General features: G+C 38.5%; 1 protein-coding gene across 1 annotated transcript in view; it reads right to left on the reverse strand.

The window, feature by feature from the left end:
• Positions 1-18588, reverse strand: part of LOC116712028 (cadherin-12-like) — a 150310-nt gene that overhangs the window by 25443 nt on the left and 106279 nt on the right. Inside the window, exon 7 of the mRNA XM_032551693.1 lies at positions 2388-2641. Coding sequence (XP_032407584.1) covers positions 2388-2641 — 254 coding nt within the window. The remainder of the gene's footprint in view (positions 1-2387; positions 2642-18588) is intronic.

Consider the following 18588-nt stretch of genomic DNA (forward strand, 5'->3'; position numbering starts at 1 on the left):
AATTGATATTTGCTGCTTGATGGTTTACAGAAATAAGGGACAGGCAATCTCAGTTGAAGAGAGAAATTCTATTTATTGCGTTTCTGAGGTCATTGCTGATAGCTTCCCATTGTTGCATTGTGTTAATACAAAGCAATATGCTGCAGAGAAGCAAGCTGAGAAAACATCTGCATTTACACAAGTGATCATTCTAATGTTGATTGATTAATCAGGTCTACCTGATTCAAAGCTGAAATGTTGTCTTTTTTTTCTTTTTACAGCAGTGCAAAAAAAATTAGACAAATACTTTTTTTGGTTTGTTTTATTAATTTGGATTAAGTGAAAGAACCAGGCCAGACTGTATTAAACATCTGCAACCACAACATAGATAATTAAGGCTTTCATTGAAATTCAGCACAAAACTTCAAGACTTTCCTAAAAATTGCAAAACAGAGCTTTGGCCTTGATGGAAGGTTTCTGAAGGAGTGATATCTGGGGAGTTTGTAAGAGAAATATCTTAAGGTTTCAAGGGGAAAAAAAATCCTCATCTGCATGTGAAAGACTCAGCCACTCTCTGAACCAATGATCAAACACAGTAATCCACTCTCTTATTTGCTGAAACACCTTGTTTTGTGCGTGCAGGTGCAAGCATTTATAATGAGACCACTTCCAAAGCTTGAATATTCCCTCCGTGTCACACCGTGTCACCGACAATTGCTGACCTGCCAGAAGATGACGCTAGCAGGGTTTTACAAGACAGAGTCAGATGTTCTACATAGATTGATTAGTTCTCAAACTGATGAGTAAAGCTGACAAAACTTTCACGATTAAAGCCGTGATGACATTGATGAATGAAGACTGCGGACGTTGATGAATGAATTAGAGATCTAAAACCTTCAATCACAGGCTGCAATGGCACAGTCGTTCTCCCTTTTGGTTTTTAATCCTCACTGAATAGAGAAAGAGGTTTGGTCCTGTGAAGCTTCTAAAGGCTGAATAAGTTTTAAAGAAAGTGGAAATTTTAACTTCTCTATGTGGAAAGAATGCTAAAACTTTAATGACAAATTAAAAAGATGAACCCAGGGCAATCTTTTACCAGTCTTTCACATTACAATGTTTTTGTTTTTATGCTCCCACTGCCTCATATTACCTCAAGAAATAAGATTAGTTACCATAACTACACAGATAATACGCAGTTTCAATACAATTTTACCTGGTGACTCTGGACCCATCAAAGCACTGAACAGATACTTGGAACAGAAGAATGTGTGGATGTGCCATAACATTCACAGCTTCAGCTATTACAGCTAGAAAGTAGAGATCCGGTGCAAAATCTGGGTGTAGTGATGAACTCTGACCTGAACCTTCAGAGTCACATAACGGCAGTTCCAAAGTTGGCCTTCTATCACCTGAAGAACATTTCCAGGATTAAAGGATTGATGTTCCAGAAAGATCTAGAGAAACTCATCCATGTGTTTATCTTTAGTCGCACTGATTACTACAACAGTGTCTTTATAGATCTGCCTAAAAAAATCAATGCTTCAACTGCAGTTGATCCAGAACGCTGCTGCTGGTGTTCTGACTAAAACCAGGACGATAGAGCACATCATCACAGATCTAAAGTCCTTCCACTGACTCCCTGTAGTTCAGAGAGTAGACTTTAAAATACTGCTAGTTTATAAATCACTGAACGGCTTAAAAATCTGCTGTTGTATCAACCTTCCAGACCTCTCAGGTTCTGCATCCCCAGAACCAAACATGTAGAAGCAGCATTCAGCTTCTATGCACCACAAATCTGGAAGAAACTTCCAGAAAACTGCAAAAGACCTGAAACACTGAGTTCCTTTAAATCAAGGCTAAAAACCTACTTGTAAAAGCTGCCTTAGATTAGTAGTAAGTGAAACATTGATCAGTACATTTGTTTGCTTGATGATTTTGATGACATTTGTCAAATGTAAAACAAACTGAAATTTTTATGATGTAAAGCGCTTTGAACTTATTGCTTAAGTATGTGATACTTGACTAGATATTTATTAACTTTTGATTTTGGTCAAGTCTTTTCAAGTAAACAGGTGCAAGTCCCAAGTCAATGCTGTAAAACTCCAAGGCAAGTCAGAAATCTGAACACTTATTCAAGTCAAGTCTAATGTCATAATATTAATGACTCCAGTCCAAGTCATGTGACTTTAACAACCAACTAAAAGTTTATATTATGAGTTTCAAATGCACCTTCAAAGCATCAAATGCATAGCTTCATTTAGTTGGAATTCTATGTCTTTTCCTATCTTTCAGCACCTTCAATATGTGAACTTTTAACTTTTTGAATGGTTTTCTTGGGGACTTTGGCATAAAGAAGATGATTAATGATATCAACCTGCCTTAAAACACTGTGAAAGCTTTAACTTTACCTGACTGGGCTGCTGCTGGCGTCTAAATCCTGTGCCGTCACCGCCCCGATGATGGTGCCCGCGGGCGTGTCCTCGTACACATCCATCACATAGGAGGGCTTATTGAACACCGGGGGCTCATCCACATCCAACACGTTAATCTTCACTGTTGCTGTGTCTTTGAAAGCCCCAAAGCTCTGGAATCGTGGATCCAAATGAGCGTTGGAGGCTTCCACCTTGAAGGTGTACGCCTTCTTGGTCTCATAGTCCAACGGCTACAAACACAGAGAGGAAGACAGAAAACAGGACCGTTCAAGTTGCATCAACAGAGTACATTTAAAAGCCTAATTTCAAATCATGTGAAGTGTGTCAGCACTTGTATTCTAATTTCCTCTCCATGTGGAGTTCACTTGCTGAGAGTTAAGAGCTCTTCAAGTAGTGCTGCAAGTCCTTCTGAGTCTTAACTGACTGCAGTTTGCCCTCTGACTGCAGTTAACTTTTAACACCATTAAAAAGCAAGATAACCATGAGTTGCAAGGATATCCACACAAGTTCATTTTTTTCATATTTTGGCCATAAACGTTAATGTATTTTATTAGAATTTTATGTGATAAACCACCTCAAAGTTTTACAGAAATGTGTAGTGGGAAGAAAAATTATAAATGGTTAATTTTTGCAACAAAAATCTGAAAATTAACATTTTGGTCACAACTTACCTCTAAAAAAATCTATGCCAGTGATCTAATTATTCTGCAGTTTAAGCTCATTATAAAACAGACAGTGTGGCACAACTGCAAACCTACAAAAACACAGATATTCACCTAAACCACATAGCAAACTCAAAGCCGGGGGGCCAAATCTGATCCGACATAACTTTTATGTGGCCCTTCAAGATAAGTTATGGGCTTAAATATTATTTTACTCATCAAATCGAAGCAGTTTTTATCTGTGTACTGCCAAATTACATAATTGTGAAAAGATGTTCAACAATATGTAATTTCAAGAATGCAGAGACAGCTATTTGTTATTATTTTAAATACATAGTTATATAAATATATTCTGCGACAACCGTTTGTAATCTTGATATGGCCAACAATGAAAATGAGTTTGATACCCCTGATTTAAGCTGAAAGGACAGATAAGGAAAGTTACACAGAACCAGCGGTCACTGGGTGAGAGGTGCTGGACATTAAGCCTAATTTAAAGATGTTGAAGACACAGGAAACATGTGGAAGAAGATGGATGAGACCAAAATTGAACTTTTTTTTTTGCTCAAATGCAAAACTAATACATCACAACACCCTGAAGACACCATCTCACTTGTGAAATATGGCTGTTGCGACATTGGCTGCTTTTCTTCCGCAGTGACAGGGAAGCTGGTTAAAAATAATGGGAAGACAGATGGTGAAAAACACAAGGCAGTTATGGGAGAAAACCTAGAAGAGGCGACAAAAGACTTTAGGAATGAAGGTGATGCTAAATGTAACCAAAGCTACAATGGGATGGGAAAGATCAAAGCGTTTTTACCTGAAGGAGTGGACCAGTCAAAGTGCAAACCTAAATCCAATTGGGAATATGTAGCAAGACTCAAAAACTACACCATGAAACGAGGCACAGTACTTTCTAGAAATGTATAGGAGTTTGTTTTAAGTCAATAAATTATTAATACTGATGAAAAAATACTAGTTCCACCGGCAGATTACTTCACTTTATAACAGGGGAAAGATATCTTATTGTAAGTGAAATAATCTGCTATAGGAACTAATACTTTTTCAACAATACAATTCAAAAGGACTTACTGACGTGAAACAAGCTCTTATATCTCTCTGAAAAGTTGCTTGTAGGTTAGTTTTTTCTTATTTCAAGTGCACTAAGATATTTGCACTAGATGAAAAATATGTTTAGTTTTTGCTGTGTAATGTTTAATGATGATTTCCATCCAACATGGCTGAGCTTGAGCTATTTCTAAATTGAAGTCAAAGGAGGAGGCATACCCTAAAAGACTTGCAAATCAGATTGCTGTAAAAAGGTTGAACGTAGTATTCATTCACCTTCAACCAATCTATCAACCTAAAACGTTGAACGTCAGATTTCCATTCTCGGAGCGATAAAAAGTCAAGCTGCTGTTACTTGGTTGAGCAACTCTTCACGTTACTTCCAGAAGCCTCCAAACCAAGTTCATATCTTGTTTCTCCTCAGGCTTCTGACACGTCGACTCAGGGTCAATTAGTCAAAAGCTTGGGGAAGGAATTTGCCTCCACAATATGTCTGCAGCTGAGGTGCTCACATCTGACAGCAATGAAACCGGCGCTCATGCCTCTGCCTGTCTGCTGCCCCGTCATGTGTGACCGACCGTACTTGGGCGAGCTAGCAGCTGGTCATGCTCTGCTGGCCCGGAGTCACATGAGAGACATTCCCTTTCGGTGTACTTCAAATTGACTAACATGTCCGCCATGGCAGCAATGCTATCTCCCTGCCCCAGGACTCAGGCTTCTCTTGTTTCGGAAGACAGCGAGTGAAAACAACTGGTAATGGTGTTGCGAAATGTGAGTATGAAAAGAGACAGCAACTGTTAGATGGAGATGGAGAAGAAGGTGCAGCGCTCTCCTCAAATTGATTTTATCACATTACAACCACAGAGTTGAAGCCAGAAGTTTACATACACCAAACAAACGTTTCTTTTGTTGTTTTTTTCTTTCAGTCTGAAGCAAAAGCAAACCAAACTTCTCTTGCTTTAGGTCAGCTAGAATGATCACAGTAATTTCTATTTGCTAAATGCTACACCGAGAAAAACATTTATTTATTTATGTCTTCAAAATCAGAAGTAGATGCTATGGAGTAAAAGTGAGATGATGTGCACTGCAAAAACACAAAATCTAACCAAGTATTTCTGATCTAGTTTCTAGCGGAAATATCTTAGTACATTTGAAATAAACAAAACTAACTTACAAGTAACTGTTCAGTAAAGTACAAATGCTCGTTTTCAGTCAACAATCCCCTTAATATTGATTAAAAAATACTAGTTCCACTGGCTGATTATTTCACTTAAAACATGGGAAAAATGTTAAATAATCTGCCAGTCGCACTATTATCAATATTAAAGAATAATTTACTTAAAATAAGCTACTACAGCTTCCTGAAAAATTACTTGTAAGTTAGTTTTGTTTTATGTCAAGTGTATTAAGATATTTGCATTACAAACTAGGCCGAAAATACTTGGTAAATGCTTGTGTTTTTGGAGTTACAGGCAATCCTAGAATAAAACTAGATTTTAATAATGGTTCCCAAATGAAAATCAAAAAAGTTATTAAACCGCTTGTGTGCTGATGCCTTCAAATAAAATCCAGTGCAACTACAGTGCATCCCTCCCTTCCCTATATGTGGTTCAGTTTTCCTGGGGTCACATATTTGCGGATTCTTTGTGAAGCATATCTAAAATGTTCAAGAGAACATTCTGAATTGAGAAGTAAAAATCAGAACTGCCCAATGAATTTGAACTCCTCCTCCATTCCTCTGATACGTTTCAAAAAGTGAAAACTTTCAAGGGGTTTGAATATCTTTGCAAGCTACTGTACGCCTTGTGATGCAGAATAAATGGGATTGCTTATCTGTGCATGAATTAGCCATCTGATTAGAGGCCAATCAGGAGAAATGAAGCGAGGCTGTGAAGCTGTGATTCCACCGTGATAACAGGCCCATCTCTAACCCTCTGTCTGTCCCACCTCGTCTCACATTCACAGCAGGGGTCCATAAAACGACTGGAGGAAGAAAAAAAGTTATGTGAAGGCAAGCCAATCTGAAAGCAATCACTGACCATCAACTGCTGTGATTGGTTTGATTGCACACCAAATGCAACTGGCAGGGCCCAGAGAAAAGATCCTTTAGGAGGAAATTCACTCTGTCCCCTTCAATGTCTCCCAAGGAGTGACGACACAGACAGGAGACAAACTGAATTTAGCATGCGTTCCAGAGAAATGCCGATCGTGACAATCAAGTTAGACCAACGAAGTAGGATAAGACTGCTTAGCAGTTATTATCTCAGCATACAGAGCCAGTTCATTTGATTTCCTGGAAGTCTGCATCTAAAAGCAGCTCGCCGTTCTGAAGGAGTGAGTCAGACTGCAATAAATGCACAAATATGTAATCAAATTCCTCTCATTATGCAAAGCTTACGTCAAGACAGCCTGGAAAAGTAGGTAAAGCTACAACGGCTGGAATGTGTATGACAATGCACTCTGGGTTTTTGTGTTACAAGCGCATCATACATAGATCATGCTGAGTCAAAACGGACGCCGGGGGATGATCCTGCCTAGCTCAGCTTAAATCTGTGCGCAGGTGGAGGGAGGATGGAGGAGGTAGGGCAATGCAAGGGATTGTGGACAGCAGGAGGTGAACACCAGGCCTCATTAGCATGTTTCTCATCAGGGAGATGCAGAAACTCTGGTGCATCACCTCAGTTAGGACTGAAATATGAGCTTCTAATTTCCATGTAAAGCCCAGTTTCCAGAGAACAACATTGCGGTGTGTTTTATGGTGTTAAAATATTCGAACAAACACAGCTGGTGTTCTGAACTTCCTGCTGACAGATTCGTTTGTGTATACAGTGCTGAAAATAAAGCATTGTCCCCATTAGAGATTTATTCTGTTTTTGCTTTTTTTGTCACCCTTATAGTGTGTTTCAGAGAATCATCCAAGCCACATGGCTTTATGTGAAAAAGTAATCACCACCCAAGTTTTAGACTGGTTTGTTTCTCCTTTCACAGCAACAGTTGGCATTAAACATTGACAGTTAGTCAACTGAGGAATTTGGCACAATCTTCTCTACAGAATCACAGAAATGTAGCTGCGTTTTCATTTGTTGAAACTTTGTCAATATTGCATTAATGTTGAAAAATCACAATTGCGGTGTTTCCTATAAATAAGAAACCCAACTAAAATCCCACATGAATGAGTTTGTTTACATTGTAAGTCAATCAAAAACATGCTGCACCATCGTCCTCCTACTACTTCCTGTTGTCTTCTTTGTGGTTTCCACCAGTAGTAGCCATTAATCACAAAACTCGTGTGAAACAAAAAAGTGTTTCCTTTGCAGTTTTGCGAAACCCACTAACTTTGGAACAGCCCAAAAAAGTTTTTTTTTTTTTTTTTGCCTACTTCATGTTGTCAGACAGGTTTTATTTGACTGATTTATTTATGCATTAATCAGGCCTCAGCATAAGTAGTGAACTTGAACCCCAAAATTTGGTTAATCAGAAAATATTTAAAAAGTGGAACAACAATGGATGGCTTTTTACCTACAATAGAGACGATTGTCATATACATTTTTTAAATTTATTATATTGATTAAGGCAAACTTATTCAAACTTCTAATTTTTTTTAAGTCTTGGAGTTTTTAAATGTTTTGTGATGAACATAGGAAGTTTATTGTAGACCTCCTACATTCCTAGTTATTAACATATTTTTCACATGTGAATTTGATCAAAACAGTACGGTTTCAATTGTGGGAAGATGGAGATGATCCAGTTCACTGGCTGCATAATTAGCTGCAAACACATTCTATGGACTGATTTACATACTCAGCTTTAGCAACAAAACACTAATGCTAAGAGGCTCACTGACTTTTAAATGTGTCTGAGATGCATGATGGTCCATGTATGTCTGGTATATCTGTTGTTAAATTGGAATAAAATGGGACCAGAAGGGGATAATGACAAAGTCTAAGTTAATGAGAAGACGTGCTAATGTGTCAACGCTTGACTAAGAGGGAATCAAATCAGATCTGCTGGGCCATGGGGGAAATTTCCCAAGAAGGGAAGAATGATAAAAGGAGGGGGAAAAGGCCATTTGTTCAGAGACTGCAGAAATGATTTAACATGTTTTCCCCATTCCTCACAGATGACCTACTTATTCACTCCCAATCCAGCACCATTTGAATATCTGTTAACACCGATCCACACGTGTGTTATCTTTAAACAAAATGCATGCACCTTCTGCGTGTTCAGTTGAGCATTTGAAGCGTCTCATTACAGCCTGGGCTCCTCTGCACCTTTCATGTGTTACTGTGGACATAACAAGGAAGTGTATCAACAGTGGAATTTGTAAGGAGGACAGAGCAAGTTCCTCTCATGTCAGTGCTGCTGCTCTTCAACATCACAACAGAACACACTTGAAATTCCAGACATGGTGCTGCAGCCTTTGATATGTAAATGTGCACCTTCATTGCACTGGAAGTGCCACTGAATGAAGCTGCTTTTTTCCCCCCTTCCAATTGAACCTGCCATGTTCCGAGGGATTTAGTTAATTTAGAACAAGGGACTAATCAACGCATCACGCTCTCACCGCTACAGTATTACACTTCAAACATAATAAAAAAGTCCTTACATCATCAGACTCCCAAAACAGGGACAGTTCGTCCTGGAATAAATGTCCAAGAACTGAAGTTTTACTCCCACTTTGCTCTCTCAAATCTTGGTTGCAGCTTTTTCTCTGGTTACTGTTTATTTCAGGGAATGAAGAACCAGAATGAAATGCATAATTAATGGCTTCTCACGTTGGTGCTGTGCTCAGTTTAGAATTACAATTCCTGAATCCGATAATCTTCTCAAACCTAAGATACGGTCAGAAGTTTACAGAGATTCATCCTCGGCATGAACACCATATTAATTTGCACTTCTAATGATTTCTTTGAACCTCGGAGTGAAATGATTATACAACATACAGCATGCATTGATTTTTAAAACAACAATTGTGTGCACACTACTGATTGTTGACAAGATCAAACTAAAAATATACATCATACACAACAAAACAAACTATCCACTGAACAGATATTTTAAAATTATTTTCCAGATCCTCAGACTTTTACCAGAGCAAATACAATTTGCAGTTTTCAAATGCTAATTTTCTTTATTTAAGGCAGGAAAAGCAAATAAAACCAACATGGCCCCATGAGAAAAAGTAGTAATTTAAATGCAGAGTTTGATTAGGCCCCTCCAAATCCTTCATTTTGTTTGTTTTGAAACATTCAGAGGTGGAATTGTTGATGTACTTCAGATCATTGCAAAATTTCTGCAAAATCCAAGAGCACTTGAGCTGAAGGTTTCCCATGGAGAGCTCCAAGAAAACAAAAAAAAACCTCAGAGCTCAGCAACAAAACATTCTCATATGTACCACTAATTACATGATACACTAACTCTCATAGTGTGTTGCCATGAGAGTTAGTGCTATAGGTGCCATATAAAGAGGCACCAAAATGAAAATCTGAGCCAAAATCGATATCTGATATTAATATTACTGTTATGGATAATATGTGATCTTTACTGTTATTATATATGTATTTTACTCCCCTTTGAAAAAAACGCACCATAGCGGTAACATGACCAAATACCACATGACCGACTTCCTTCCCCTCCAGAAACAAATGGCAACAAGATGGAAATAAATATAAGTTATTATCCGAGTCACACGAACTGAACGGCCCATATAAACAAATTTGAACCTCAGAACTAATATGACATTCACGCCAAAGAGAGGCGTGTAAACATTTCTCACCTGACTTACCAGGACGGCTTTCTGTCATCATTAGCGAATACATTACTCTAAGAGGCTGGAGATTAAATGGCTTGGAAAAAGCTCCAGAATTATGTTTAATCTATGATACACTGCGCGACCTTAAATCTATTTAACCAGAGTATTATATATTTACAATACCACTTATGAATCATTAACGCCCCCTCCCTTGATTTATCCGCAGAGAGCAACTCGAAGCAAATTCAAACACGCCAAAAATATCACAGACTTCTAATTGCAGCTGCGTGAGCCGAAATATAACTCCAAACGGCGGCATTAAAGGCGATGTTGGGGTGTTTAATTTTCTCCAAATTTCAAGCTCTTTGATCCCACATTCAGCATCGACACTCTTCACTGCTTTTCATTTTGGTTACTCTAAGCTAATCACGCTCAAAACGATGATGTTTACAGGATGAACTGCTGCTTCAAAACAAAATGATGCTGCCACCACCATATTTCACCACAGGGTGTGTGTTAATTGCGATGTGTATTTACACAGGTGTGTTTGATTGCTAGATGTTGTGTCCTCTGACCTAACTAACTTTTTTTACTGTTTTATTCCTGAAGTTGTATTACAAGTTGAGTTTTTTTGTGTGTGTATTTCTGGATCTTTGTCATAATGTTCATTCATAAATGTTGCATATCAAACCACTGAGGCCTTCATAGAGCAGCTGGATTTATGCTCTGAATAAATTACACACATGTGGAGATTTATTTTGTAACATGTTACATTCTGAAGGCAGTTGGTTGCATTGGAATTACATCCAGAGTAAATGTGACTAAATATAGATATCCAACACATTTTTATTAGTAAAAAAATGTGAAAATTCTGCCTTCATTTCAATCCAACCTACAATTATGTACCATCATTAAAAAAACACAAAATCTAACCATGTATTTTTGCCCAATTTCTAGTGGAAATATCTTAATTTTGTCTCATTTCAAGTGTGCTGACTTAGAAGTAACCTTTCAGAAAGATCTAGGAGCTTGTTTTATGTCAATTTCTTAAATTGATGAAAAAGTACAAGTTCTACTGACAAATTAATTCACCTACAACAAGATCTTTTATGTCTTGTTATAAAATATAATAAAAGAAGTAAAATGTCAATGGAACAAGTGCTTTTTCATCTAAATTTATTGACTTTAAACAATCTTGCTTACTTTTAAGTTATTTTCTTATTTCAAGTATACTAAGATATTTGTACTTGAAACTAGACCAACAGTCTTGGTGAGGTTTTGTGTTTTTGCAGGGTACTTTGGGTGTTTATCTAATAAAATAAAGAGAAAAAATGCTTTGAAATGTGATTGAAATATAGCAAAATGTGGAAAAACCCAAGAGGCCTGAGTGTCTCTTGCAAGGCGCTGTATGATGTCATGGGGTCACTGACTGATAATTTCACCTGAACATTGCAGAATACTAAAGACCACTGACCGATATTTTGCCATCGGCGGACGAGCGAATGCGGAGCGAAGAACAGCTTCTCTTTCACAAAGAAAAGCTTACATGCCCCAGAGAGCCATTTCATGTCCCTCTGGACACTAGGGGGTCTTAACACTGTGGAGAAGAGATGCTCACTTTATTGTGCTGCCATCAGTCACATCGGTTTGTGTCCTTGGCTGCCTCCGAGCATCTCCGTCCTCTCGGTTGCTCCCAACAGTGGAGTGCCATTTGAGTGGTTCGCCAGCAGCTCTGTCCACACTGCAGTGGAGTAGAGTGACTGCAAAAGACTTGCGCTGCCACTCTTAATAGGACAGGGTTAGCCCTGGGATGAGCCCCGAGACACTAGCTTAATCTATTACACCCACGCCTCTCAAAGCCACCAGAGAGCGGACACTTCATCGACTCCAAGCACCTCTCCGGCCGTCTTTGTCACTCTCCGTCTACATTTGATTCCCTACTTGACTCAGGCGCAGCACATGCATACACAGGGCATAAACAGACGCGTTGCACCCCGCTTGGTTGCTTGGTGAGGTGTTACTCTGCTGTGCTTGGCACCTGAATCTCCTGCTGTTCCGAGGTATTGTTTCCTCCTTTCCTCCTCCGTTTCAGTCCCTGCCACATGGAGACGAAAATAACTCATTCCACCTCCCACTGGAACATTCAGCCCTACAATCAATAGGTTGGTTTCAGCTCTTGTCTTTGAGCAAGAGCAATGGTTGATCTCATGCCATGTGGCTGCAGTATTCAACCAGCAAACCAGTGTTAGAAGTTGTTGTTCAGTAGAGTCAGGACTGGATTTAGTCTTTTTTTTTAACCAAACAGCATGGTAGCATCTCAATAAATTTGGAAGGCAACAAAGCATAAAAATATTTATTGCTCAAACAGTCAACTAATAAGAAGTCTGATTGCGATATTAAACAGCAGTCATTTTATAGCTTTAGTGTAATTAAGTCTGTAATTAATGACAGGGGCAATAAAAGGAGAAAGGAAGTCTCTGTTTTCTCACCTAACTTCTGATTGACTCGCTTTAGCACTTCTTCACACTGGATTAATATTTCACTAAATTCTCCAAAACCCATATATGTGTTGTGAATGTGCCAAAAATCATAAAAAATTAAGTTTATCAACAGTTTTATTGCTTTTTCATTAAGAAAGACTTGAATGATCAGGATTACTTTGCTTCATTTAGCAGTTATTGACCCGAGTGCCCAAAGACCTCACAAGGAGTTCCACAAGGCTCTATTCTTAGACCATGTTTTATACAAAGTATCAACTACAGAGTACAACAACATTTCTTACTATGCTGGTCTTAATAAGTCCTGCATTTGACTTTCAGATACCCTGTTTGATTTATTAAAAATTTCCAGTTTTAATAAGTTTTACTCCGCTTCCAATATCTAAATTTATGAAACTTACCAGACACAGACTGACTGACAACGTTTCCAGTGTTTTCCCTCCATCCTGCAACCTAGTGTCAAAACTGATGTCTTTATTTACTGCTTCACATTTCTCTCCATAGCCACATTTTTTATTTACAGTGAGCAGTCAGCAGATTCGTGACAACAGTAGTACAGGTATTTATGAAGCTGTAAATGTGTCAGTGCATCGTTGAGAGAAGGAATGTCTCATGGAAACGACACTTTTGTTCCCTCGAGGGAGCTGGGAAATACAAATTCTGACCCTGAAAACCCAAATAAAAGAAAAATTAAGATAAAAAAAATAAAGGGTAATGAGTTTGTTAGCACAGCCTTCACAGCCTCTTTATCAAAACCATTGTATAAGCATGTGAACACAGTAGCATCTGGTAGATGTGAGAAAAAGTAAAAGTAAAAGTGCTTGGTTCTGTCAGGTTAATCTAGTCTGACAGGATTACAGGATCCCCACTGAAATCTCACTGAAAGAAATGTTCCACTCTGAGATCTAGTGGGACCAAAACGAGCTGGCCTGAAAAAAGAAGAAGAAGAAAAAAAAAAGAATTTTAAAAAGTTTAAGTTTTCTTAAAGCAAACTGTTTTCAAACTTTAGCGACAGCAGCGCGGGACAAACTTTGTTGTTCTTTTGTAAACATCCTCTGGGTGACTTGTACATTATGAAACGACAGGGAATAGTCTATAGAGACAGAAAATATTGAAAACAAAAACGTTTCAAAAGTTAAACTGGTTGCAGACTGTAAAAGTTACGTTATGTGGACTCTACCTGCAGTGCCCTGTTTTCTTTCCATGCCAAAGAGCTTTGTTACTTAAGAAGAAGAGTGATAACATTTTAATACTTAACCCTAGTAATGAAAGAATCTGCTAAATATTTAGCTTTTTCATGAAGAATTAACCAATGATAATACAGCGCAACTTTTGTAATTGCTAAAATATGTGCTCGCACTTCAACTCAGCATGCTAACCATCAACAAACAGAGCGCGCGACCTTTCTTGCTGCTGTTATTGACATTATGGAATCTGTTGAGTTCTTGTACACGTGAAAGTAAAATCTGAATATTTTTAGAAAATGGTAAAGAACAAATTATTCTTTCAAACTGATATGACTATATGCATCAATTTTATTTGCTTTCCCTTATTTCCCGAGCTTGTAGTTGGGTCGAGTATGAAGAAGTTTGCAGTTTACAAATCATCTGCAACTCCGTCCAACAGTTTTTATGAACCCTCCATAAGACTCCGGGTCCAGAGGATTTGGAAGTGTCACCACAGGTCTGCTGCAAATGCTCTTTACTCAGTGTATTGTGGCCAGTGGGGGCTTTCAGTTTGCACAGCGAGGATATAGTCATGTTTGAAAAATGGATTCTCTGAGCAGGAGCCAGCAAATGTTATGCCACACAAGCTGTCATTAAACAGCACTGCTACTTTAGCGCTCACAATATTTCAACTCCGCTGCAAAAAAAATTTAATCTTACCAAGTATTTCTGGACTAGTGTCTAGTGCAGATTTCTTAGTTCACTTGAAATAAGACAAAGCTAACTTGAAAGTGACTTCTTAGCAATTATTTTAAGTAAATAATTCCTTAATGTTGATGAAGAAGCACTATTATTTCACTGATAGCAAGACATTTTCCCTATGTTGAAAGTGAAATAATCTGTCAGTGGAACTTGGAATTTTTTTTTATCAATATTAAGGAATTATTTGCTTAGAACAGCCTCATATATGTTGCCGAAAGTTTACTTGTTAGTTTTTTTTTATTTTATTTAAAGTGCACTAATATATTTTAACTGGAAACTAGACAAAAATACTCGGCAAGAATTTGTTTTTGCATTTCTTTGTCATTCCTAAGAGACAATCAGCAAGCATGCAAATGGACAATGATTTCATCTTTACCTCCACAACCCAAGGTTATCCTCCGAATCTCTGTGTGCAACAGCTGCTTCCCATCTGTGTGTGTTGCCTTACAATGTAGCCATGTCCTTGAGCATGCGTTTTCATGTTCAGTACGTCGGTCTGTGTGCTCACATTTGTCTGCACGCTTTCCTGGGAATTCTCCGCAGGATTTACCTATTGTCTCCCATAATCTTGTGTTTTGCAGATGGGATGTGCAAACCCCTTCAATGCCTCCATGCTGCTCTTCCCCCCCTCCACTCCACCATCCGTCCCCTTGTATTGGCAGACTGGGAAGCAGATGATCATCCTTTGAACCCATTACTCAGCCTGATCCTCTTATCATAACCAACCTTCCTGAGTCTCTAATTTGGGGTCTGCCAAACTCTGCTCTGTGCACAATGTGGCTTTCGTTTCTCTCCCATTGAGCCCTTCTTCTTCTTCTTCTTTTTTTTCTACCTCATCAATATGTGTGTGAGGGAAGTGAGTCAAAGGAGAGCGAACAGGGATCCTCTGCACACATTTGCGCACCTATCTCAGGGGATATTCCAGCACTCTGAAATAAGACAAGCATGTGGGTGGGTCAGTATTCTGGGAACACAAAGGCTTCATCTTCAGCTACCTGCTACTCACACCTTTCCAAGGAATCACTCATTTTCCCTCCCTGGCTCTGTGTCCTGCAAATATCACATTCCCCTATGGTTTATAGCACATGTTCGGTGCATTCCTCTGTGGGGGGATGTGGTCAATTAAATGGGCTCGCAATCCCACCCAGGGTAGGGAATACACCACAATGTCTTATTGTTTTAAATGGAAGTATATCAAACCTTGGGAATGAAACAATGGGAGAAAAAAAAATCCTTCCACGCCGTGTGTCAGGGGTATACACGATGTAAACAAATAAATGTCTTCATTTGCATCAGAACTGCACACTGTCTCTTTCTGCTGCTCCATTAGTGTCAATGAGAAGGTCACTAAACATGATGTATCATTGTGATGACGAGAACGCGAGGTTCTCTGTTTAGACCGAGGCGTCTCTCGCACTAAGCCGCGAATCAATTACTCACTTCGCTGCATATTTTTGCAGATCAAAGGATCATGCACCTTTTGTGCGCTCGTGTGCCGGGGCATGTTCTAAAAATGCAACCGGGTAACGAACACCTCTCCGTCTGATACGTAAGAAGAAGAAAAAAATAAATGTGAATTTGCATAACCCCCCCAAAGAGCATTTTAGACACTTACATCAGAAAGAGCCCGAAAGGCACAAAAACAGACTGAAGTGCTTTGGTCTCTTACTTCTGCAATCAGTTGAAATATGCGCTTTATACCTGATTAAAACAACAGACAAAAGCCGGAGTTGTCATAACTCCTTTAAAGTATTTTGTTGGCAAAGAAGGTACGGATTTTAATGAGAAACCTATGTTTTTGATCCTCCAGCCTGAAATTTGCATGAAACGATGTGAAAGACGGAGTCTTTAATAGGGAAGCTTGAAGTCTGGATGTTAAAATGAAGAAAGGAAATGAACGATACTTCATGCTAGAACAAAAGTTAGTGCTGATTTATATGGTTTAGAGTTCAATTTTGTAGGACACCTAATCTACTCCCAACTAACCAAGTTTAGCCTGTGTGCATAAAGAAAGAAAGGTTAACAAAAAACTTGAAATATTTACACCTTGAGGTAAAAAGCAGCACATCTACACAAAGATGGAATGGACTAGGACAGTGTCTGTCAATGTTTAGGCTGCAGCGCCCTGGAGGGCCGCAAGGGGGCACTGTGGGGAAAATTTTAAAAATTAATCCCATAAAATTCACTATTTCAGTTGTTTGTTTTTCAATCATTCTTAAATATAAAATATAAGTTAAAATATTTGATTTAAACATGATTTCTGATGCTCATTTCTTGATAAAGTGCCAGTCAAATTCCCCAAGCTGCTTAGCTCCTAAAGCTAGCATAGCAAACAAGAAGTGGAAAAGTTTCTGATTTTAAAAAAAGACCAAAAGAGAGCTATGAAATAACATAAAACTTGAGGCGATAAGTATAAAATATTACATATAGAGAGGACTGTAATGAAAAATGAAAAAATATCTGTTAATAAAGTCACAATATATTTATCTGATAATAAAATTTTCCGATACAGAACTCATGACCATCTGAAGTCAGACGTTATGAGGCAGCATTTATGCTAAATTAATGTAATAATTACTGAAAGGTGAATAAAAAACATTCTAAAGGTTGATGTTTCTTTACATGTTTTATAATGTGTTCGCCCCAAGAGATTAATGTTCTTTGGGGTCGATGATATGGAAACGCCCTGGACTAGAATACTGCCAGGAGAAAGTTTGATAAGAAGTTAACTGTTAGTGTAAGTGCTGGGAAATGGAACCATCAGTCGGCCTTGATCTGGACGGCAGGATCTTCCTTCCTGTCGCAATTAGGAAAAGTTGAGCTCTATAAATAAAAAATATCACCTCCACTGTCAAGCAAAGAGCTGGAAACATTATGAATTGAGACTGTTTGCCTGCTAAGTTTTCAAATGAGTTAAAACTTGGAGGAGAACTTCCTTCTTTCAGCCAAGATCCGTAGGATGGGTCATACAGGAATCTCCCGGTATGACAAAGATACCACACAGCACTACGGCAATAAAGCAGCAGCCAGCTTTATGTTTTCTCTGTTTTTTATCTCAGTTTCTATGGAAGTTGCATCTGGTCTGCCGTTCTGTTTGGCTCTGCTACCTTGCAGCAGGGAAGCATCGGCTGAAGTAACACTGCCAACTAAACGTTCTCCTCTCCTATTAACTTTTTACTTTTTACTAACTCCTGTATCAGTTTTCCTGTTTCTTTGTTGTGAATCCGCTCAGCCTGGCAGATGGCCGCCTGTACTGAGCCAGGCTCCGGTTCTGCTGGAGGTTTCTTCCTGTTAAAGGGGAGTTTTTTCTCTCCACTGTCGCTACATGCAAAGTCAATGACACAATGCACAATTGTCTACTATCAAATACAGGAAGTCTCTTGCTAGCAAAGGTGTCTTGGCCAAAGTCTTGTTTTTCTGGTAATCAAATATTTTTTTCACTTAGTTTTAAGCAAATGAGATACATATTTGTTTCTGGATCATGGTTGGTTTTCCATCTCTACACAACAGAGAGAAGCCATATAAATTGTCAAAACTACTTTAAAGGTTCAATTACTGGAAAAAACAAAATCATAAAAAGTATTTTGGTCTTGTTCTGGTGAAAATATCTTACTGCACTTGAACTAACACAAAACTAACTTACCAGTAACTTTTTATCATCATGTTGAAGCTTCTTTAAACTGAATAATTCCTTAATATTGATGAAAATGTTCTAGTTTTAAGTGGAATAATCTGCGAGTAGAACAAAGCTGTTTTGGTCCATTGGCAGATTATTTCACTGAGTTAGTTTTGTCTTAATTCAAGTACGCTGAGATATTTGCACTAGAAACTAGACCAAATATACTTGGTAATATTTTGTGCATTCCCTTGGAAACAATAACATTTCTATAAGGTTTTGGAAATAATTCCACAACTGTGTGATACCAAACTGAAGCCCAAATCCAGGAAGCATTTCCAGCAGATAAAAGAATTAATATCAAGAAGGAAACCCGTCTCATCCTCGCACAAAAGCATTGCTTACAAAACTCTTCACTCACTGACATTTACATTTTATTTCCTTTGCCATATCACACAGATTGTTTGGGGCTTTTGCATTATGCAAACGTGGCATTCCTTTGCCGTTCTTTATTCCTCCGAATCTGAATACCTCTGACAACAAATGGCATTTAAGCTCACCACAGGGGTCTGCTGCATCTTGCCAAAGGGAAACGCAGAGAACAGAGCAGGAAGGTATCAGTGAGCGAGGTTCTTATGTTAGCCGAGTCAGAC

The sequence above is a fragment of the Xiphophorus hellerii genome, chromosome 21 (genome assembly GCF_003331165.1).
Source record: "Xiphophorus hellerii strain 12219 chromosome 21, Xiphophorus_hellerii-4.1, whole genome shotgun sequence".
NCBI classification, from domain to species: domain Eukaryota; kingdom Metazoa; phylum Chordata; class Actinopteri; order Cyprinodontiformes; family Poeciliidae; genus Xiphophorus; species Xiphophorus hellerii.